Genomic DNA, 22,500 nt, shown 5'->3' on the forward strand with positions numbered 1-22,500 from the left:
CCGTCTTCTCCAAGGGCCACGACTCCTCGCCCTACCCGACCGGGGAGGCGGCTCTGTGCGTGTACCCCATGCGGCTGGTGCGGAAGAAGTTCACGGTGAACATCCAGCAGTGCTTCAGCGGCACGGGCAACACGGGGCCCGACCACATCGCCATGAAGCCCTCCCGCTGTCTGCAGATCAAGGTCAGTGCGCTGTCCTGGGCCACCTTGGGATGGGTTGGGCGATGGTGGTGGTGGTGATGATGGTGATGGTGGTGGTGATGGTGGTGATGATGATGATGTTGGTGGTGATGATGGTGGCGATAATGATGGTCATGGTGATGATGATGATGGTGATGGTATTGATGATGCTGATGCTGATGATGGTGATGATGGTGATGGTTGTGATGATGTTGGTGATAATGATGATTGTAATGGTCATGATGAAGGTGATGGTGATGATGCTGATGATGGTGGTGATGGTGGTGGTGGTTGTGATGATGATAAAGATGATGATGATGAGGGGGATGAGGTGATGGTGATTGTAATAATGATGATGATGATGATGATGATGATTGTAATGGTGATGATGATGATGAGGAGGAGGAGGAGGAGGACTGTTGTTTTGTTTTGTTTGTTTTTGCGCAACAACAACGATATCGGTTGATGATTGATAGATGGTGTTAATGACAACGATGATGATGATGATACTTGTGGCTGGGTGGGTGGCGATGATCGATGGATGAAGATAGCCGTTGAAGGTCATGGTGAATAATAGATGAAGGTTATGATTGATTATGGCAGTGGATGATGACAACGATGGTAAATGATAGATGATGATTATGATGGACGATGATTGTTAATCTATTGATTTGTAGTATCTGCCCAACCGCCCATTAATTTCTTCACAGTAATGATCACATCAACATGACATAGCGTACGACGAGAACGGTCACACTGACACAAACGCTTATAAATGAAAGAAAAATCGTAATGGTGGAGGCAAATGTTTTGAGGTCCGCTGACAGTGCAGTGCACGCGGATGCGCGAATCCACCACACACATGATTCAGAACATGACCAGATGTTCAGGGCAAAGGGAGCCGGAACAGAAACAGACCATTGATAAAACAACACTTCGAAAAGATTATTGAAAAACTAACATCGTCGCTGCGTTAGAAGAATGTTCCTTAGAGCAAGGCTGTAACAGGAGAAGGAGCGATGCACACATACTGTACAATATTGATCAGGATATAAACTGCAAAAATAAGAAAGTCACTTCTTCCCCGATCTATCCACTGCATGTATGCATTCCCGCTCTGCACACACACACGCGCGCGCGCGCGCACACACACACACGCACACACACACACTCACTCCCTCACTCACACGCACTCACACACATACAATGATTGAGTGATCAAGCTGAACAGTTAGCATCCCTATAGAAGAAAGAAAACGCCCCCCCCACCCCCCACCCCACCCCCCCTCCACGTGGATAGCCAGAACCCCATAACCAGTCCCTTCACTCTGGCTCTGAAGAGTCACACACTCAAGGGAGAAAGGCAAGAGACAGAACAAGACCACAACACACAATCATCAATCGATCAAGCTGTACAGCTAACACGCGCATCACAGTAAAGAAAATTACCCCCCCCCCCCGCGACACCCCGCCCACGACCACCTACCCCCATCCATATTCATACCTAGAATCCCAGCTTCTCTGTATCCCGGCTCTGAACTATTGGTTTGCTTACTGATATATGAACTATTGACCTGCATACTGATCTCTGAACTATTGACATACTGGTGTCTGAACTATTGACCTGCATACTGATCTCTGAACTATTGACATACTGGTGTCTGAACTATTGACCTGCATACTAATATCCCAACGCTCTGAACCGACAACACGGCACGCATCCTTCAGGTTGCAGCAGCAGCAGCCCCGCATCCACGCCAGAAGGCCACGTCTCCCCCCCGCCACCCTCCCTCCCCCTCCCAGCTATCGGCACCCTCACTCCCTCTGCTGCATGATAAAAACAAATAAACACACACACACACACACACACACACACACACACACACACACAAACCAACAAAAAAACAAGCATCTTCATGCTCGGCAAAGGAATGAGACCCGCACGTGCTCCAGACAGCTTAACAACCAATCGATTTTTACAGCTTTTTTGTCATTGTCGATAGGGAAGTCGAAAGTGTATGTATACAATACTGTGTGTATGATGTCAGCAGCGTACACGATGTACGTAGTAAGCGGAGAAGCAGCAGTGACACAATTCCTTCTTATCTCTCGGAGAAAAATCGATTGTGGTTTCAGGTCTTCACCGTGGTGTCAGGTTGCTCTTGTGGTGACGTGGAGTGGTGGAACGCAAGTCTAATTCAGTCCAAAATAAATATTCATCATAATAATCCATTTATATTTTACATAGACCTACTCTCTAGGATGACATTGAAGCATAAATTGATCACAGACACATCCATTTTGGTCTTATAATCAACATCAACAACATCAACATCAACAAAAACGGTAGCCAAACGGTAGAACAAACCAAGGCGAACAAACTCAATAACTACACGTCACGCAGAGAAATAAACCCGTAACAAAGACCAAACCAGGCTCGTAGGTTTTGATGTGTATTTCTGTTTCTCAGAAACTTAAGTCTGGTCACGCCTGTGACTCATTGCAGAACCAGAAGACGGAGAACTTAGAAATGTGTTTGTGCGCTCCTGTTCAAAGGTTGTGGGTTTTATTTGCCGATCAAAGTGGGGAAGGAGGGTGAACGTCAGAACGGAGAAAGAGAAAAGGGCACTGGGAAACATGAGACAGAAAGCTGGGGAAACTGAGAGAGAGAGACACTTGATACTTTGACACTTTTGACAGTTTGATATTTTGTTGTCGTTACCAGCAAGGAGAGGGCGAGAGAGTGAGGGTATGTGTGGACAGAGAGAGAGAGAGAGAGAGAGAGAGAGAGAGAGAGAGAGAGGTTTGAAGGTTGGCTGACTGGATTTACAGGCCATTGCCTCCTGTGGAAGTGTGTTAAAAAATGAATGTTTTTTCTATCAACAAAAATGTCATCATCGACAACGCATCATGCCCTGCAAAATGACACACACCTAGCAAGGTAATACATATGATTCGCTACATACCTGTTTGTAAGTAAAATAATCTCACTCAAGTGAAACTTCATATACATGAAACATGCCTGCTACACGGCACTCTAATACATTGATTATTGTATTCCTCAAATGTTTTGTTTTTACGGATCCTTCTAGTTATGTAACTCGAACAAAAAGAGATAAACAGATGCATGGAACACCAAAAAGTATTAACTGAAATATCTTACCCGTTGTTATTCACAGGAAGTCGAAAGGCTACAACGTGAAGCCAGATAATAATGATCAGCACACAAGTACACTATCTTTTGCTCTTTTGATTAAATTAGACATGATGACACATAGCAACAAGCGATCTGCAAGAAAACAGCTCATAGCTTGCAGCACGACGCCATCATTAACTTTTACTGTAAGATGTAATAACATATGATATATGTATGATAGTCGTGTTCGACTATGACCATCAGAACAGCAGAGGAGGTGACTGCTCTGTCTGGGCTAGAATTTAATTACTTTGGAGGACGTCTTGCCCAAGTTACATCTCCACTCTCTCGGCCAAGAGGGTTTTTGGACAGTCGGCGTTGGGATGGTCTCCAAAGGCCAACTAGCCCCCAAGACTGCAGCTCTAAGAGCCAGTGCAATTTTGCCTCCACCTCCAAATTTGAAAGTCATAGTCTTTCACAAAAGAATAAACCGTAAATTATTTCCCATTGCAATAGAGAAACCATTGATAATACGGCTCTCACTTTGCTGTTGGCCCAATCGTAAACTTATGCCAATGTGTGATATAAGCTGAGTGTTTGGCCTATGAAATGAACTAACATAAAACAGAATCCACTGTCCAACTGTAAACTTATGTCAATCTGTGATATAAGCTGAGTGTTGGGCCTGTAAAATGAACTAACATAAAATAGAATCCACTGTCCGACTGTAAACTGATGTCAGTCTGTGACATTAAGCTGAGTGTTGGGCCTATAGAATGAACAGAAAATATAACCCACCGTCAGAAATGAACTAACATAAAATAGAATCCTCTGTCCAACTGTAAACTTATGTCAGTGTGTGAAAAAAAGCTGAGTGTTGGGCCTATAAAACGACCAAACAGAAAATACAACCCACCGTCCAGATCACCAACCCCAGCCTACTGCCTTCTTTCTTCCAGCAACCCGTCATCACAGACGACTACTGCGGGGAGCTGGATTTGAACCAGCCCATCGGGGGGTCGGACCCCATCGTCAGCGACGCGGCCCTGGCCTTCCCTGCAGGGACCAACGTGTCGGCCATCGCCGTGTCCACCACGGAGGAGTACACTGTCGCCTTCGTCGGCACCACCAATGGCAGCGTCATCAAGGTCAGTGTGGTGGTGGTGTTGTCTCTTGTCTGCTGCTTTGTGGAGGCTTCGTTGAGGGTTTTTATTTGTATATCATTTGCTTGTTTATTTATTTATTTATTATTATTATTTTTTAATTGTCATTGAGATTTACGGCCAGAACACTTCTTCTTAAATGTCTTTTTTCATAATACAAAGAACACACACAGAAAAGGACTAAACACACACACACACACACACACACACACACACACACACACACACACACACACACACACACACACACACACACACACACTTACATACACACAAGTGTAATAAAGTAAGTTTTCTATCAGTGTAAGGGGTTCGTTTAGGGTTTCTACTGGATGTGTGTTAACACGTTAGGTGATGTTTTAGAGGGACTCCAGTCCAACACGTTGATAAACAATAGTTCACATCTGCTATGGAACTGAGTTGTATCATGAAAATGATGAAACAGCATCCTCCTTTCCTCGCTCCCATCGAAACACGCACGCTAAAGGAACGGCAATCAATGTCGGCGTTGGCGGAGTTATTGGAACTTGAACACTACAGACTGCGAGCAATGTGACACTGGTCACTTAATTAGAACGAGTGTATGTGTATGTGGTATGACAGTATGATAATTCTGAAGACAGTGATTTTGTCAGTAGTCATCAAAATGATGCCCACGATCACGTTCATTCTCAAGGCGTAAACCAGCGCGTTGAGTTAAAAGTTAGGTCAGACTTCCTTGCCCACACTATCCTCCTCCCTTCCCTTTTCTTTCTTTCTTCTATCTTTTTAACAGATTTTGTGCACCATATGGACCAGTCCATACAATTTGATACCTTCATGAAACAGAAATTGAAACTGGATCATCCTCAGCTAAGATACCCATGTCATCACACTGGTTTTATTTACACTTTTGTCAGTTAATACGACTGTTGCAGCATAAAAAAAGTCGTTTTGACACAAACTGAAACTCAACAAGCAACAACGCTGACATGCTGACTTTGTCTTTGGAGTTAACACAGTATTTGTTGTTGTTGCCTGGAAACAGATTTAATCAAAGAATCCACAATTAACAGCGCCAAGTTTGTGTTTTTCCTCCTTGAATCAAAACAACCATCATCAGTGACAACCACCAAGTCAACCTTAATCGGGAATCAAGGTTGTTGTTTTTGTGGGTTTCTTTTTCTTTTTCTTGTTTAGTTGCTAAATAACTGTACACGCTCTCCAAACAATAACAACAACAGGAAGAAGAAAACCAATTACCCCCAAACTCCGGCAGATTGCGCAAACACTCACCCAGACAACAAAAACAACATCAACCCGCACGGGCGGTCTCCCGAATTCGTGCGCGCGACGCGGCGCCGGCCATGCCAGAATGAGAAGAAAGGAAGCAGGGGGGAGTGGGGGGGATAGTGAAGAGAAGAGAGAGAGAGAGAGAGAGAGGAGAGAGAGAGAGAGAGAGAGAGAGAGAAGGAGGAAAGAAAAAAGAATCCTCTGCCGCCGCCAATTTCCGGCCCGGGGCAGATCGATGAGAAATCAATCGGTAGAGGGGGCCGGGGGGGATTCCCATTGGAGCTGGCGGAACGAGCAGGGAAAGAAGTGTAGCAATCAAGGGGGGTACGGGAGGGACTCTTAGCTGCGGGTCCTCTGTGTGTGTGTATGTGTGTGTGTGTGTGTGTGTGTGTGTGTGTGTGTGGAGGGGAAATAACGGTTAAACGTCTTGCCAACAAACCGGGAGATTAACTTTTTTTTATATTTTATATTTCCTTATTTCGTTTTTGCCTCTGTTTACACGACGGACTGATGGGTTTGACTATTATTGCCGATTAAGCATGCTTCAGTTCGCTGTGTTTCACTAGTTTTCTTCTCTCGCTTGCCAGTTCGCGTGTTTTGTGTGTGTTTGTTGGTGTTTGTATGCTGCCCCTCCCCCTTCTCTATGTGGGGGTATGCGTGTGTGTTTTCTGTCTCTCTTACTCAGTGTGTGTGTGGGTGTGAATGGTTGGATGGTCGGTGGATGTTTGCAATGCAGTCTTACCTTCATATCAATATTTATGAAAGAATGATTTACCTCTGAATTTTTCAAATTTTCTAAGATTTTATTTTTTTAATTTTCAAATTTCATTCATAGACTGAATTCCCTTCTCTTGTTTTCCTTCAACAATTCTGCTGATAATTCCCGCAATGTTCCCCGATGTTCGAACCTCACTGATCCGCCGGTAGTTAGTAGGTGACATTAACCACTACGTCACGGCAACAAGACTGAGGGGGATTCCATGATGTGACCAAATGGTTATCGAGAAGCATGTTGCGCGCGCGCGCGCGCGCGCGCGTGTGTGTGTCTGTGTGTATGTGTGTCTGTGTGCGTGCAAGGGAGGGTGATGAAAGAGGAAGGGGGATGGGTGTATGCTGGCTTGTGCAAATAGCTGCATATTCTCCATGTATCTGTCTGGTGTGCGTCAAGGGTGTATATCATTGTTCACGTGCGGGTGCATGTTTGCCAAATGTAGATATGGGCCTTTATATATGCAATGTTGATGTTCATTATGTGTGTGTGTGTGTGTGTGTGTGTGTGTGTGTGTGTGTGTGTGTTAGGGAGGGTGGGCGTGAGAGAGAGAGAGAGAGTTGACATGTACATGTTTTTCTTTTGCTCACCTCTCACGTTCTCTCAGCATTATCACTAATATCAGTCACCTACAGATCCAACCAGACTGTCACTCATGATTTTGTTGTTGTGAGTGTCGGCACCTTAGTGAATTCATTTATCGACAGTCTGTCTGTTTGAGAATCGCACCCCCCTCACCCCATCCACCCCCTCTCTGTTCTGGCGGAAGCTAAGCTCTGAACGCGCATTAGGATTTCTGCGCAGGTCATGAATCTACACTTTTTTCACCCTGCTTTTTTTCTGCAGAAGTGGTGTATTCATTAATAGATCTATAGACAGATTGATCAGATAGATGATTACATTAGACAGATGAAATAAATGATTATATAAGATAGATAAGATAGATTATTATATTAGATTATATCACATAGACACTGAGATATATGTGGATCAGTCTGATAATTGAACGCCTGTTTGAAACCGAAAGTGAAAGTGGAAAACAAACCGAAACCGAAAGTTATAGTGGAAACTTGGGGATTGCAGGTATCGTTGGAGTCCCAGTCCAAAGCGAACATCTACGAGAGTGTGCGCGTGCAGGCGAACCGCGCTGTGAAGAAGGACCTTCTGTTCGACGAGGAGCGGGAACACATCTATGTCATGACGGACACCAGGGTGAGTTATCATTGTGTGTTGTGTGTTGTTTTGTCTCTTTCTTTTCTGTGGGTCTGGTTCGTGTGTGTGTGTGTGTGTGTGTGTGTGTGTGTGTGTGTGTGTAGCTCTGTGTGTGTGTGTTAGAGAGAGAGAAAGAGAGAGACAGAGAGAGGGAGGGGGGATTTTTGTGGATGCTGTGCTCTGTCATTACTGCGATTGCTGTTTTTTTTTTCTTCTTTTGATTGTTTTTCAGTCAGTATATGCAGTTGAAATGATAATGAAAGGGTTGATTGAGAGAGAGAGAGAGAGAGAGAGAGAGAGAGAGAGAGAGAGAGAGAGAGAGAGAGAGAGAGAGAGAGAGAAGTTGGAGTTTTGAACTTTAAGAGAGGAGAAGCGAAATAACAGAGCCGGAATTGAGAAGGAAGTCAAGAGAGAGAAAAAAAAGACAGACACACAGAAAGGAGGTAGCTTGACACACGAGAGGGGTAGAGGATGGAGGGAAGGGAGGGGAGAGCATGGGGTGGATGTGGTGGGGGTGGTTTTCAAAGAAGGATGTTGGGGGGGTGGGGGGGTGGGGGTGGAGGAAAGAGACCATCAAAAGCTGTCCCCCCCCTCCCCCTCACTCTCAACTCCTGGCTGATTAGAAACGTGGCCGATGCGGGTTCACTGGGTCAGTCAGTCATAGCTGGCACGAACACGACTGACACAGGAGCTGTCTCTCTCTACCTGTCTGTCCGCCTGCCTGCATGGTTGTGTGTCTGTCTGTCTGCCTGCATGGCTGTATGTCTGTCAGTCTGCATAGCTGTTTGCCTGCCTGCTTGCCTGCCTGCCTTTCTGTATGTCTGTTCTCTGAGCGTTTTTAATTAAAAGGCACAAAGCGGGCTGTGTCGTCGTGGTAATATGGACGGGATGTGTTGTGTGAGGAGCTTTGGGGGGCCTGGGGTTAGGAGGGCGATGGGTAGGGATGGAGGTGGAGAAAGGGCTTGTTTGTGTGTGTGTCTGTGTCTGTGTGTGTTTGTCTATCTGTTTGTCTGTCTGTCTCTCCCGCTCTCTCTCCATCTGTCTCTCCCCCTCTCTCTCTCCCTCTCTCCAACATCGCACCCGTTCATCCCCCCATTTTCTCCTCTTTCTGGGTTTTATTTTGGCGGGCGGGAGAGACCAGTTCCAGAAGAAGAAGAAGAAGAAGAAGAGGGTGAAGCCTTCAGGACGACGATTGCCAGATGAGGGGTAACGTTCCCCGTGGTGGGGACATCAAGAGAGTCTGGGGGCCCAGAGTCCTGTTTCATGACTTCAGCGTGAGGCTTCCTTTTCTCCCGGGCTTTCCTTGGCTGACTCACGCCACCCCCCATGGCCCCCCCCCTCCCGCCCCCCAACACACACCCCACCCCCATCCCCACACTCCAGCCTGTGTTTTGCCAGAAGAGGAACACGAGTGGGGAGAGAAAAAAGCAAACAGGAGGAGATAGGCGGGAGGGAGTGAGTACAAAGAGAAGGAGGGATGGATTTTGATGGCAAACACAGGCTGTCTAGATACAGCGCGATACTGTCAAGTGTTTGCTCCCCTCCGTCGACCCTCGGCGCCAGTTCCAGCTTGAGGGGCACTGGTAGGGGGGAAGATGGTATCCTTCCTTTTTTTTCATAATAATTCGCCAGCTCTCTTTCAAAAGCGATTCGGCAACATACCCGGCCCTACTATATACCCTTCTCGTTGTTACAAAGCTAAACCGGATTCATGAACGTGTACTCATTACAGCCAAATGGTTGTGAGGGGCAGACGCCGGAGGAATAATTGACAGGGACTAAGAGTGAGACTGGTGCCAAAGCACAGCCGCTGGTTGAGGCAAAAGGCCTATACATACACAGGTATGGGCTTTTTGGTTGAAGTGTTCCCCATACATTTTTTTTCTCCTACCCCCGAAATACAACAGTGTCTTCTTTTCTCCCCCTCGGCCCAGTAACACAAGGCGATAATTGTTGCCGGTTCTCTGACCAACTTTACAGATTCCTGTCTGATGTGAGGCGTTTAAATAAATGTCTGGCTGTAACGAGGCAGTCAGTGTGTTTAGAAACGAAACCCGAAACGGCCGACTGTAGCAAGACTGCCCATCTGTTTGGGGGAAAAAAAAAGATCATTGACATAGTCGTCGGTGTTGCGGTCGTGGATATCGTTGATAACGGTGTTGACAAAATATGGTGATTATATTTTACGCACTGATTCACTTCACTCGTGATGTAATGTATACATTAAAACAGTTATTGTTTTTTGTTTGTTTTCACTTCACGTTCAGCGTAATATGGGGTATGCTGGAAGGTCAGGTCATTAACTGCCATCACAACTTCGTTCTGATGTCAATGCACGAGTCTGTGTCCATATTCTTTTTGTTTGTGTGTGATGAATTTTGGATACGTTCTGATTTTATGGTGGGTCATTACTTGGAATTCCTTTAGTTCCATCCTCACTTTGGCGTAGTCTTTCTTCTGAAACAAAGGGCAGACGTTTTGTTGGTAAATGTAATCAGTGTTCACGCATATATTGGTTTTATTGTTTTGTCTGTACATGTCTACGTATGTCTGTGCCTTTTCCTGTACGGACAGGTACTGGGTATCTCACGCGGTTTCTAACGTGCCTCCCTCCCCCACCCCAACCCCCACCTATACACACGCACAAAGAAACTCCCAGCAGTTTGTGTTGACCCTGAACCCTCGTTCCCTCAGTGTGTTGCTGTCACCCAACAGTAACGCTCCCAGTGTCGTACCTTCAGTATTTTCCAACGCGTGTTCTGCCTGCCTGTCCTGTCTTGTGGAGCTCTCGTTTCTCTTCACTGTCTTCGTGTGCCTCTTGCCTCTCGCTGTAAGCGACATGCGTTGAATGCATCTCTCAGTCTGTGCCCCGCCCCCTCCCCTCCCTCATTGAATACATCCCTCAGCTTCTGTCCTCTCCTTCAGTCCTCTCTTTCTCTTCTCACGTCTCGGCAGGAGTTCTCGGAAAGAAAACGCAACTACCTAAATAAAAGAAGAGAGAGAGAGAGAGAGAGAGAGAGAGAGAAAAGAAACCAACTTGTTATTCTTTCGTCACATCTATTGTGGAGAGGGGAGAGAGATTCTAGCAGCAGCAGCAGGAGACATACAAGACGCTAGGGGGGTGGGGGGGAGCCCTTGAAGCTGTCCACTTGCCAGACAGTCGAGATTTATGGAGGGCGGGTTTGTGGAGTCCAAGTTGCCCAAGTTCCGGCCCCCACCCCGAAGTTGGTGTGTGCTACCACACACAGCCACGTCCTCCACCACGCGATAATGGATATTTATAAAACTGTTCATGTCCCTCACTGTTGGATTCCACACACTAACCCAGCATAGAGGCTGGAGTTCACTGTCTTGTCAAAAGGACGGTCAGGTTTAGAGAGTGAAGCATTGATGCTTGAGGGTGAGGGTGGGGGTGGGGGAGGAAGCTTTTCATTCTGATGTGATGGCGGAAGTTTTGAATTTAGCACCTGTCTTATGTTTTTTGTTTTTTGTTTTTTTAAATTTGTTTTTCTTACGCTGAACTCTGCATCGGTTTAAGTATCTGTCTCTGTCTCTGTTCCTTCTCCCTCTCTGTCTGTATCTCCCTCTGTCTCTCTGCCTTTCCCTCTTTTTGTCTGTCCGTCTGTCTGCCTGTCTCTGTCATTCTCTGTGTGGCATTGTATTGTATTCCATTTCATTTTGTCCCAGAAGATACCTCATGTGAAATCCAGGATGCTTTCCTTGGGAAGAGCTCGTCAATGTAGCGCCACCTCCCACTCCCCCCACCCCGCACCCCCCTTACTTAAAAAAAAATTCTTATTTTCCTGTCTGCGAGTGTCTTTTGTGGCCCTAAAGTTTTGAGCTGTTTAATGTTTAGGAAAGTTCCTTCTACAGTTCAGTTCATTTCAGTTCATGTCATTTTGCCCAGCCGACATCGATCGATGGCAAGTTCAACCCAGAACACCCTAAAAACAATTCACATATTGTTTTTTTCAAATTCCACTTAGTGTAGCAGTTACACAAGCAGACAGTTCAAATTAAGTTGGGAGACCGGTTAAAAACTTTATTTATTTTTAACAAACGTGATACTGAAAAAGAAAAGTCAAATGAATGGCATTTCATCGCCAGCATACATTCTAACAGTACGTATGTTGCGCTGTTTCAGCTAAAAAAATCGGTTAACAATTGAAAACGACAACAAAACAACAAACTGATAAAAACAAAAGCAGAAACAGGAGTGGCAAACGATACAAACAAACAAAAAGTTATTATCCAACTGCAAATCTGTGCTGAACGTAATAATTGATTCACACAGGAATATAGACTTTCTCACGCTCTTCACTCAAGCATGTTATCTGTCATTCAATCTTTGTATATCATTGTCGCTCTCTCTCTCTCTCTCTCTCTCTCTGTCTGTGTGTGTGTGTGTGTGTGTGTGTGTGTGTGTGTGTGTGTGTGTGTGTGTGTCTCACTGCCTCTCTCTCCCTCGTCCTTTTTTCGTCCATCATCGTCCCCACTCCTTTCTCCCATCTTCATTTTCTGTTTCTCTGTCTGTCTGTCTTTGTGTGTCTGTGTGTCTGTGTGTGTGTCTGTCTCTCTCCTTCTTCCTACTCCCTCCTTCCCCTTTCCACCCACTAACCTCTCCACCCCCACCCACCCCACTCCCACGTCGCACTACATCTGCATCTTCTGCACGCGCTCCTACACATCCATTCAAAGGGAGACGACAAGTGGAAAAAGATGAAATGAACCTGTCAAGATCCCCCTCCAGTTTTGCCCAGAGATGGAGCTGGTTCCGCTGTGAGAGAAGAAAAGAAGAGAGCAGCAGCGGCAGCAACAGGGCAGTTGTGAGATGGAGTGAGTGAGCTGACTGTTCGCTCTCTGTCTCTCTCTCTTCTCTCTCTCTCTCTCGCTCTCTCTCGGTCTCGCGCCCCTTTTCTTCCCCTCCCCCTTCCCCCCTCTCTCTCCCTCCCCGCCCCTCCCTCACTGTCTCTGTCTGTCTCTCTCGTTCCCTCCCCCCCCCTCTCTTTTCCCCCTCTCTCTCTCTCTGATCGGTGATCTCATGTGGACAGACTGCCGGCTTTTATACATTAAATTTCCTGGGTTTTCTCTCTGTGTATCTGTGTATCTCTCTCTCTCTCTCATTGTGTCTCTTTTTCTCTCTGTCTCTGTTTCTCTCTGTGTCTCACTCGCTCCCACTCTCTCTCTCTCTGTGATCAGTGATGTCATGTGGACAGACCGGCGACCATCACATTAAATTTCCTGGGTTCTCTCTCTCTCTCCCTCTCTCTCTCTCTGTCTCTGTCTCTCTCTCACTGTCTCTCTTTGTCTCTCTGTCTGTGTCTGTCTGTGTGTCTGTCTCTCTCTCTCTCTCTGTGCCACAAAACATATTGGAACTGGTTGGTGATGAATGGAACGCTGCCTTGTCCGGACTGTGAATCAACGTGTAGGATTTTTGTCCTAATTTTGTGTGTGTGTGTGTGTGTGTGTGTGTGTGTGTGTGTGTGTGTGGAGGTAGAGGTGGAGGATGGATTCAGCTCCATTTTGATTGAGCTAGATGTCTGTATGGATTTTATTTTTACTTGTGGAATGAGTCAGGGTTGGGATCTCTGTGTCTATGTGTTGTCGAAATATTCTCTATGTCTCCGATTTTTAGACCAGTGCTTTTCTTTAACGTTTCTCTGTAGTTGTTTGTTTTGAGACTGTGGCGGAGGAACTAATATGACTCCATCCAGATTTTCTGGTTTCGCTCTGAGAGTGAAGATTGATTAGCATTTTGCTCTCAACGTAATTTATTGCTTGGCTTCATCTGATTGTCTTCATATATTTCTGTTCAAGACCACTATCCATGCCAGCACAACCTGAGAGTTGACACTAACCAGTGCCCACATCTTCTCGGGTTTAAGGCGAAGGCGGAGTATGTTCCCAGCCAAATTAAAGGAAGCTCAGGCTGACTGACACTTCCACACGGTTCAGCCGTTTGTAGCTGTGGTCACTGGGTTCATCATTAACCCCTTGACTGCTGAATCTTGGTGAAATGAGATCAGTGTGGCATCAGTTTTAACTCCTTTCCTACTGTCCGCGTACCTTTAGTATATAACATATAACTGATTTTACTGCACAAAGGTACTGCTTTACCAAGAGGAAGGAGTCCACAAAGAGAAAGGTGACTGACATCCTGACCTGTAATTTCAATCTTAATGTCAGTGAAATGACGATCCTTCTCTGACGAGCACATTAGTCAGCAGTCATTAAAGGGTTAACGAGGCAAATCACGGAGTTGACAGCTTAAAAAAAAACCCACAAAAGTCACGGAGATTGCTGATTCTAATCTCAACAAGTGCATTTGTTTGATTTTTTATTTTTTTATTGTTTTTTTTAACATTCAGCCAGCAAAGAGCAGCAAGAGGGCTGCTGAACAGGGGAACGAGCGACCAGCCTGCTTGCTAAGATTGAGGGTTGGGTTCCTTCCCAGAAAAGTGATTGGACCTGGGTGTGATGAATGGAATGCCTGGCTTGGTCAGGGGAGCGGGGGACAGAATCAACTTCGTATTGATTGAGCTGGATGTCTTTTTTTTCTTTCTTTTACTTTTCTTTTTCTTTTCTTTTTTTGTTTGTTATGGATTTCCAGATAATATATCTGATAATAGAATGAGCAAAGGGAGGGTGCTTGGTTTAACTGTGTATCATTTATCTCTATTTTTCTGGCTGTAAATGTTTTGTTTTGTGTCGTGTGTGTGTGTGTGTGTGTGTGTGTGTGTGTGTGTGTGTGCGTGTGTGCATAATTCTCCTTTTCAGGTTATGCATACCGAGGCAAAGCCTAGGGGAAAAATTAATCTGTCAAGGTTTCCAGTTTCCTTGCTGAAAAGGAACGGGAACGTCCCACCAGGAACATTTTGTGCTGACCCTGTGGTAGAAGAGGAACTGGGGATACATTATGCATAATTGTGTTATGGAAACCCTGGACATAAAGAGCTCAGTTTATTCCAGAAAAATGTACAGCCATGCTTTCTGACTCTGTCTGTCTGTCTCTCTGGTGTGTGTGTGTGTGTGTGTGTGTGTGTGTGTGCGCGCTTCTTGTCTGGGGGCTCTTTGAGTTACGGTTTTGTACCGCGGTGCAGGGCGTGTGTGTGTGTGTGTGTGTGTGTGTGTGTGTGCGTTTGCTCGCACGCTCGCTCGCTTTGGTTTTTGGGAAGTGAAAAGGTTTTGCTAACCTTGAGAGAAGTATTGAATTTGATAAAGTAAAGCTGCGTTGAATTTGTGAGTATTTAAGCTTAGTTGGAACCTGAACGTTCATAACAGTCTCTTTTAATCACACGTGTATGTAGTTACAACCACGTGTGATATTCTGCTGTGGTGTATGGTTATCATGTAAGACATTGCTGGGTTTGGTCGTTTCCTATATTCACGTCCTCCTTGTTCTTGAGTGATCACATGTTGAATGCTTCTTTAAATCCCCAGATCTTTGCACATGCAGTCTTTGTTCAGCGAGCGAAGAGAGCGACAAGAAGCGAGCTTTTGAGCAACAGGAAGGACATACAGACATACAGAGGGAGAGACAGACAGACAGATAGACACAGAGAGAGGCAGGCAGTTTAGATGGAACGAGTTCCCCTGGTCCTTCCAGAATATTGGAAAGTGGTCGTGATGAATGGAATGTTGGCTTGTTCGGTCGGATTCGCCGTGTCAGTGTGTGTAGGGGTTTTGGGTGGGTGGCGAATCCAGTTTGGCATTGATTTAGCTTCCAGCGGCTCCCATTCTCGCTTTGGGTCCGGGTTCCCTCTCTTGGCCCCCCCGTGTTGACCTTGTCATGTCCGATATAGATCGTGGGATGAGTTAGTGGGGGAACGGGCGGAAATTCATCATTGTATGTGTTTTTCTTCTTTCTTTTTTTCTTTCTTTCTTTATTATGACATTATGTCTTTCGTTATTTGCTTCTGGGCTGTTTTATTTTATCTTATTTTATTTCATTTTACTGTGAGGGTTGATTAAACCATGAAGGTTTGTTTTTGTTGTCCCTTCACCTCTTCTCTGCTCTCTCTCTCTCTCTCTGCTCTCTCTCTCTCTCTCTCTCTTTCTCTCGGGCTGCTTCTCTGTATCTTTTTCTCACAGTCTCTCTTTTCTCTCACTTTCTTACTTTCTCTACCCCACTCTTTTGATCAGTTTTTTCCACGCATTTTTGCATGCAATTTTGTTTTACGTTTTGATTTCTGTCTCTGAGTCTGTTTGTTAAGCTCTTTTTCTAACCTCCTTTTTTCTGTCTTTTAAGCATAACTCTTTGGCTATCACTGTGGTGTCTGCTTTACTCTCTTTGTTTCTGTCTGCATAATTAAATACATATATAATCTATATAATCTGTCTGGTTCTTTAAAATACTCAAAATAATCTCCCACGTGAACACGGATTTCTTCTCCCTCTGTTGGGGTGTTTTTCCCCATTAACCTGCATACTACATCTCAGCGGTGCCTCCGTGCAGTATTTATCTATCTCAATCTCTCTGTCTATCCCCCCCTCCCTTTCTCTCTCTCTCCTACCCCGCGTTCAGCTTCTTCCCTCTCCTGATAGCATCCACTCTTCCTTTCCTTCATGTATGTACACCTCCCCACCCAGCAGACCATCAATTCACCTGGGCCAGGAGCTGTTCTGACAGGGGAACAACTTTGGGCAGGTCTCCTCAGCTGTGGGGGCTGTATGATCAGATAGGACCCTGCGTGCCAGCTCCACTAATATAAAGGGGTGAGAGGGGCTAAACGGAAAAGATGCGAGGACAACACTGACAGGGATAAGCTGTTTCCTACATGCCTGAGGTGTTCAGTTTTGTTTTTGTTTTATTTTATATTGTTTTCTTTTTGTTTCATTATTTTGTTCTGTGCTTCTTTCTTTCCTTTTTTTGTTGTTGCGTTTTTGTGTTGGAATATTTTTGTTTCTGTTGTTTCTGGGTTTTTGTTTGTGTGTGTGTGTGTGTTGTTGTTTTTTTTATTTTTTTTTTTTTTAGGAGTTCGGGGTTTTCTGGATTTTGTTTTTCGTTTTCACAGTGTTTTGTTTTTCACTTGAGAAGCTCTTGGTATGGCATGGTTGGCTGTGAGCCTTCTTCTCTTTCGTTTGCCGGGGTGGGGCAGGGATAGACAGCGTGTTTGTGCTGAGATGTTTTCGTTTTGGAGGGTAGTTCTTTGTGTGTGTGTGTGTGAGTGCGTGGAGGGGGTGGTTTGGAAGGTGCTGTTTGAAGGTTGTCAGTCTTGTTTCGTGGGCAGGTTTTTGTCAGTGAGCCTCGCGAAATGCCGTTCTGTTGCTGGCTATTGTCTGAGTCAGTCTGTCAGTCAGGGTCTCTCTCTCTCTCTCTCTCTCTCTCTCTCTCTCTCTCTCTCCCTCTCTTTATTTTTCTTTCTTTCTCTAGCCTGCCCCCGCATTCTCTCATTCATTCATCATTTATTCAGCAAAACTACAAAACTTCTTGGTTAGTTTTCTTTAGTTGGGTGGAGAGCACCAGCACACACACACACACACACACACACACACACACACACACACACGCGCGCGCGCGCGCGCACGCACACACACACACACCTCTTCAAAGACAGACACACCAAACACAAAGAAGGGATGGGCACATCAGACACCGACAAAGAGAAGAGATGCGATGCTCAAGACTTGAGCCACTCAGTTACTCATTGAATGAAACCATGCTCCACACGCCACACTAAGCATCTGTCTATCGGCCAGGCCCGGCCCTGCCCTATGCTCACAGACGTGCAGGGTTCGCAGGAAATGTCAAATACTACCCGCTGGCTCTTGTGCCAACAGCGGAACCCTTCATGGGATCTGTTCAAGATATATATACACCTGCCCAGCATCAACACCCTGTTGTTGTGTGCGTGGTGTGTGTGTGTGTGTGTGTGTGTGTGTGTGTGTGTGTGCCGGTGTGTGTGTATGCGGGGTGTGTGGTGTGGGAGGTGTTTGTTGGGAGGGGCTAGTGAGGTTGGGGACGTGTGTGTGTGTGTGTGTGTGTGTGTGTGTGTGTGTGATGCCCTGTCTATGATATGTCTGTTTCCTCAAGTCCCTTCCTTCCTTCCTTCTTTCCTTCCTTCCCGTTGATAATGATCAAAGACAATGATCGACTAGCGAGGATACTTGGAAGCGTGAACAGTGGAAGTCAAAGACAGCGCTGGATGTTGTTGCAAAATGGCAACACACAAGATCCGCTCGCATTGGAACGAACCAACGAACGCTTGTCATGTCAGTCACGTTCTCCCAGAAACGTGGACAAGATGAAATTTATCTGAACCCCCCTTTTTTTTGTTGCCTGATGAGTGAGTCTACTGGGTCTCGTTGTTGGAAACAGCGGGTTGTTGTGGTGATGGAATGGCTTGTGTCAATACTGGGGGTGGGTGGGGGGTTGTGGGGGGAGGGGAGGGGGGGGGAGATCATGTGTCTCCTGTGTTGTGTCTTCCATGTGTGTTTTTGTCGTTGTTAACGCTCTCCTTCTCCTTCTCGTTTTTCTCCTGCCCCTGCTCCTGCTTTTTATGTGTACCCTCCCCTCCCCCACCCCTTCCTTGTCTTCCTCCTCCATCCCTCTCCCTCCCCCCCCCCCCCCCGGTTCTCCTCTTTTTTTTTCTTTCCTTCTCCTATTCCTTTTTGCCTTTCTTCTTCTTAATCAAGATTCTTCTTTTTTCTTTTTTTCCTTTTCCCTTTTCTTTCCTTTCCCCTCATATCCCCCCTCCTCTCTCTCTTCCACCACCACCACCTCCTCCACCTCTACACATCAGTTACTCTTCAATCACATGGACATGGAATAGGAAGTTGTAAGCAGAACGCGTTTTTATTTTGTTTCATTTTATATTTTATTATAATTTTCATTATTTGTTGTTTTTTGGTTGTTTTTTTTTTTTTGTTTGTCCTGTTTTGGGGAGGGCTGAGCATAACTGATTTATGACAGTTTGATGCAAAGAACGCTGAACCTGCATATTTTCTGCTGGATATTTGATGGCCGTGCCTCCTCCCGGCCTATGCCGGCTGTTTCATTAATACAGAATTTATCTCTTCTTCTTCTTCTTCTTCTTCCCCCCCCTCCTCCTCCTCCTCCTCTTCTTCTTCTTCTCTCTTTATCCCTTGATCGGGTTTTGCTCATTATGCTTGCGCGATATTCTTTCTATTTTATTTTTTTTTATTATTTGGTTGTTTCTTTCTGTTCTTTCATTTGTACTTTTTTGTTGTTCCCATTATTTATCCTATTTCGTTCATTCCTTCTTTTCTGGTTTTTGTTCGTTTTATGTCTGTCCTGTTTCTTTTCTTTGTTTTCATGTGGGTTTTTTTTATGTTGTCTTTTCTTCCTTAATCTTTCTTTACTTTTGTTTTTCATTTCTTTTCTTTTTTTTTTCTTATTCGTTTTTTTCTTCTTTTCATTTCTGTTCTTTCTGTAAGGTGCCAGATTAAGGTTGACATGCTTTACGGATCGGTTAACGAGACTTAAATGTCTCTTTACCTCAAGGTTGTTGTTTTTTTCCGAGGGGGCTTCAACATTCTTCCCTCCGTCCTTCCTTTATTCCCGTAATCTTTGTTCTCCCCCTTCCCTCACCCCCTTTTTTTCTTCTTTCCTGAAAAAAAAGAAGAAAAAGAACCGTTTCCATCCATTCTTTCTCAGGACAAGGCAACCTGCACATTTCTTCTGCCCAACTCTCTCCCTCCATCCTTCCCTCTCTTCCCCCCTCCCCTACCTCTCTCTCTCTCCCTCTTTCTCCTTTCTGTCTCTCTGTCTCTTGTCTTCGTTTAGAACTCTCTGTCTCTCGGTTGGTCTATCTGGTATCGAATACCCCTTTCTCTCTGTCTGTGTCAATGTATCAGCCTCTTTCTGACAGTCTGATTTTGTCTGACGCTATATGTTTATCTGTCTTTTCTGTTTGTATGTTTGTCTGTGTGTCTGTCTCTGTGTGTATGTCTGTATCTCTCTCCTCTATGTTCTGTCTGTCGGTCTCTGTCTCTGCCTCTGTCTGTCAGTCTCTCTGTTTCCCTCTCTCTCTTCTGTGTTCTGTCTCTGTCTGTCTATATCTGTCTCTCTGTCTCTCCTCTGTGTTCTGTCTCTGTCTGTCTCTCCGTCACCCCTCTGTGTTCTGTCTCTGTCTGTCTATATCTGTCTCTCTGTCTCCCCTCTGTGTTCTGTCTCTGTCTGTCTATATCTGTCTCTCTGTCTCCCCTCTGTGTTCTGTCTCTGTCTGTCTCTGTCTCCCCTCTGTGTTCTGTGTCTGTCTGTCTATATCTGTCTCTCTGTCTCCCCTCTGTGTTCTGTCTCTGTCTGTCTATATCTGTCTCTCTGTCTCCCCTCTGTGTTCTGTCTCTGTCTGTCTATATCTGTCTCTCTGTCTCCCCTCTGTGTTCTGTCTCTGTCTGTCTCTGTCTCCCCTCTGTGTTCTGTCTCTGTCTGTCTATATCTGTCTCTCTGTCTCCCCTCTGTGTTCTGTCTCTGTCTGTCTATATCTGTCTCTCTGTCTCCCCTCTGTGTTCTGTCTCTGTCTGTCTCTCTGTCTCCCCTCTGTGTTCTGTCTCTGTCTGTCTCTGTCTCCCCTCTGTGTTCTGTCTCTGTCTGTCTCTGTCTCCCCTCTGTGTTCTGTCTCTGTCTCCCCTGTGTGTTCTGTCTCTGTCTGTCTCTGTCTCCCCTCTGTGTTCTGTCTCTGTCTCCCCTCTGTGTTCTGTCTCTGTCTGTCTCTGTCTCCCCTCTGTGTCCTGTCTCTGTCTGTCTCTGTCTCCCCTCTGTGTTCTGTCTCTGTCTGTCTCTGTCTCCCCTCTGTGTTCTGTCTCTGTCTCCCCTCTGTGTTCTGTCTCTGTCTCCCCTCTGTGTTCTGTCTCTGTCTCTCCTCTGTGTTCTGTCTCTGTCTCCCCTCTGTGTTCTGTCTCTGTCTCCCCTCTGTGTCCTGTCTCTGTCTGTCTCTGTCTCCCCTCTGTGTTCTGTCTCTGTCTCCCCTCTGTGTTCTGTCTCTGTCTCCCCTCTGTGTTCTGTCTCTGTCTCCCCTCTGTGTTCTGTCTCTGTCTGTCTCTGTCTCCCCTCTGTGTTCTGTCTCTGTCTGTCTCTGTCTCCCCTCTGTGTTCTGTCTCTCATCCCTCCCTCTTTTACTTGGTTTTAGCTCCGCATCCTTCCTCCGCCAGCCTTCCATTTTTCTCATCACCACTTCTCTTTTACCCGCTATTCCCTCCACCGCCCCTCCCCCCACCCCCACCCTCCCCCCACATCCCCTCCTAACCCTTTCCCTGACTGTCGTAGCTAATGGCAGAGCCTTGAAAGATAATCGCTCCATTATCTCTGGGTTCCGTCACAGGAGACGTTCTCCAGCTAATTGCCAAGGAGCTATTACCGTGCGGGTTAAAAATACACTGTGTACATACTGACTCTGTGTGTGTGTGTGTGTGTGTGTGTGTGTGTGTGTGTGTGTGTGGTGTGTGTGTGTGTGTGTGTGTGTGTGTGCTTGACTTGTGCGTTGTGCGTGTTTGTACAGTGTGTATGTGTGTGTGTGTGTGTGTGTGTGTGTGTGTGTGTGTGTGTGTGTGGCGATGCTGTTCGGGCAAAAAGTACGAATCGTGGGAAGAAAAGAGAAGCATTCCAGCATTCTAAGGGAGGAATTTTTCTTCGGATATTTATACATTTTTTAAGGTGAGCTTGGTTCTAGCTTGTTTTGGTTTAATCTGTTTGTTTTACTTCTGCTTTGGATTCTTTTGTGGGTATCCTTTCTTCTTCTTCTTCGTCTTGTTGTTGTTGTTGTTGTTGTTGTTGTTGTTGTTGTTGTTGTTGTTGTTGTTGTTGTTGTTGTTGTTGTTCTTCTTCTTCTTCTTCTTCTTCTTCTTCTTCTTCTTCTTCTTCTTCTTCTTCTTCTTCTTTCTCTTTCTTTCTTCTTTCTTTCTTTTTTTCTCTTTTTTTCTGTTAGCTAAGTGTAAAGTTACTTCCAGATTTCTCACAAGGCACACACTGCTGAGAAATGTATTTGCACATTCTTGGGATTTTTCTGCTTTTGTTGTAGGCTTTTTGTGTTTGTTTTATTTGTTTTTAACATAGTTTTTGCCGCAGTTGTTTCTCTCTCTCTGTGTCTGTCTCCTTGTTTCTGTCTCAAATTCTGTCTCCGTCTTGCTCTCTCTCTGTTTACACACACTTGAAAACACAATAGCACACACGCGCACGCGCACGCGCACGCACATAGGCACGCACGCCACCCCCCGTCTCTCTGTGTCTCTCTCTGTCTCTCACTCTCTGCGTCTCCTTCACCCCCCCCACCCCGTCTCTCTCTCTCTCTCTCTCTCTCTGTCCTATCCCGTCTCTCTCTCTCTCTGTTTCCCTCTCTGTTGTCCCCCTCACGCCTTCTCTCTCTGTCTGTCTGTCTGTCTGTCTCTCTCTCTCACTCCCACCCCTCTCTCTCTCTCTCTCTCTCTCTCTCTGTCCTATCCCGTCTCTCTCTCTCTCTGTTTCCCTCTCTGTTGTCCCCCTCACGCCTTCTCTCTCTGTCTGTCTGTCTGTCTGTCTCTCTCTCTCACTCCCACCCCGTCTCTCTCTCTCTCTCTCTCTCTCTGTCCTATCCCGTCTCTCTCTCTCTCTGTTTCCCTCTCTGTTGTCCCCCTCACGCCTTCTCTCTCTGTCTGTCTGTCTGTCTGTCTCTCACTCTCACTCTCCCCCCTCCCCCCCCTCTCTCTCTCTATGTCCGCAGTTTCCTCGTCCAGTACAGAGTAGGCGCGGAGAGTTATAGGAGACAAGGGGGACAAGCGAAGGCTGGGATTTATACAGGAGTCCTGTGTACTGGTGTTTGATGGTGATCTTTG

The 22,500-nt window shown here is 45.8% G+C and overlaps 1 protein-coding gene across 5 annotated transcripts in view; it reads left to right on the plus strand.

Annotated features, from left to right (window-relative positions):
- Nucleotides 1-22,500, plus strand: part of LOC143299425 (plexin-A2-like) — a 385,902-nt gene that overhangs the window by 169,329 nt on the left and 194,073 nt on the right. For all 5 annotated transcript variants that reach the window (XM_076612611.1, XM_076612610.1, XM_076612609.1 and 2 more), the window contains 3 exons: nt 1-182; nt 4,275-4,463; nt 7,603-7,731. The exon at nt 1-182 is cut by the window's left edge and continues 587 nt beyond it. In XM_076612611.1, the coding sequence (XP_076468726.1) occupies nt 1-182; nt 4,275-4,463; nt 7,603-7,731 (500 nt within the window). The remainder of the gene's footprint in view (nt 183-4,274; nt 4,464-7,602; nt 7,732-22,500) is intronic.

Source organism: Babylonia areolata, chromosome 25 (assembly GCF_041734735.1).
Source record: "Babylonia areolata isolate BAREFJ2019XMU chromosome 25, ASM4173473v1, whole genome shotgun sequence".
Taxonomy (NCBI): Eukaryota; Metazoa; Mollusca; class Gastropoda; order Neogastropoda; family Buccinidae; genus Babylonia; species Babylonia areolata.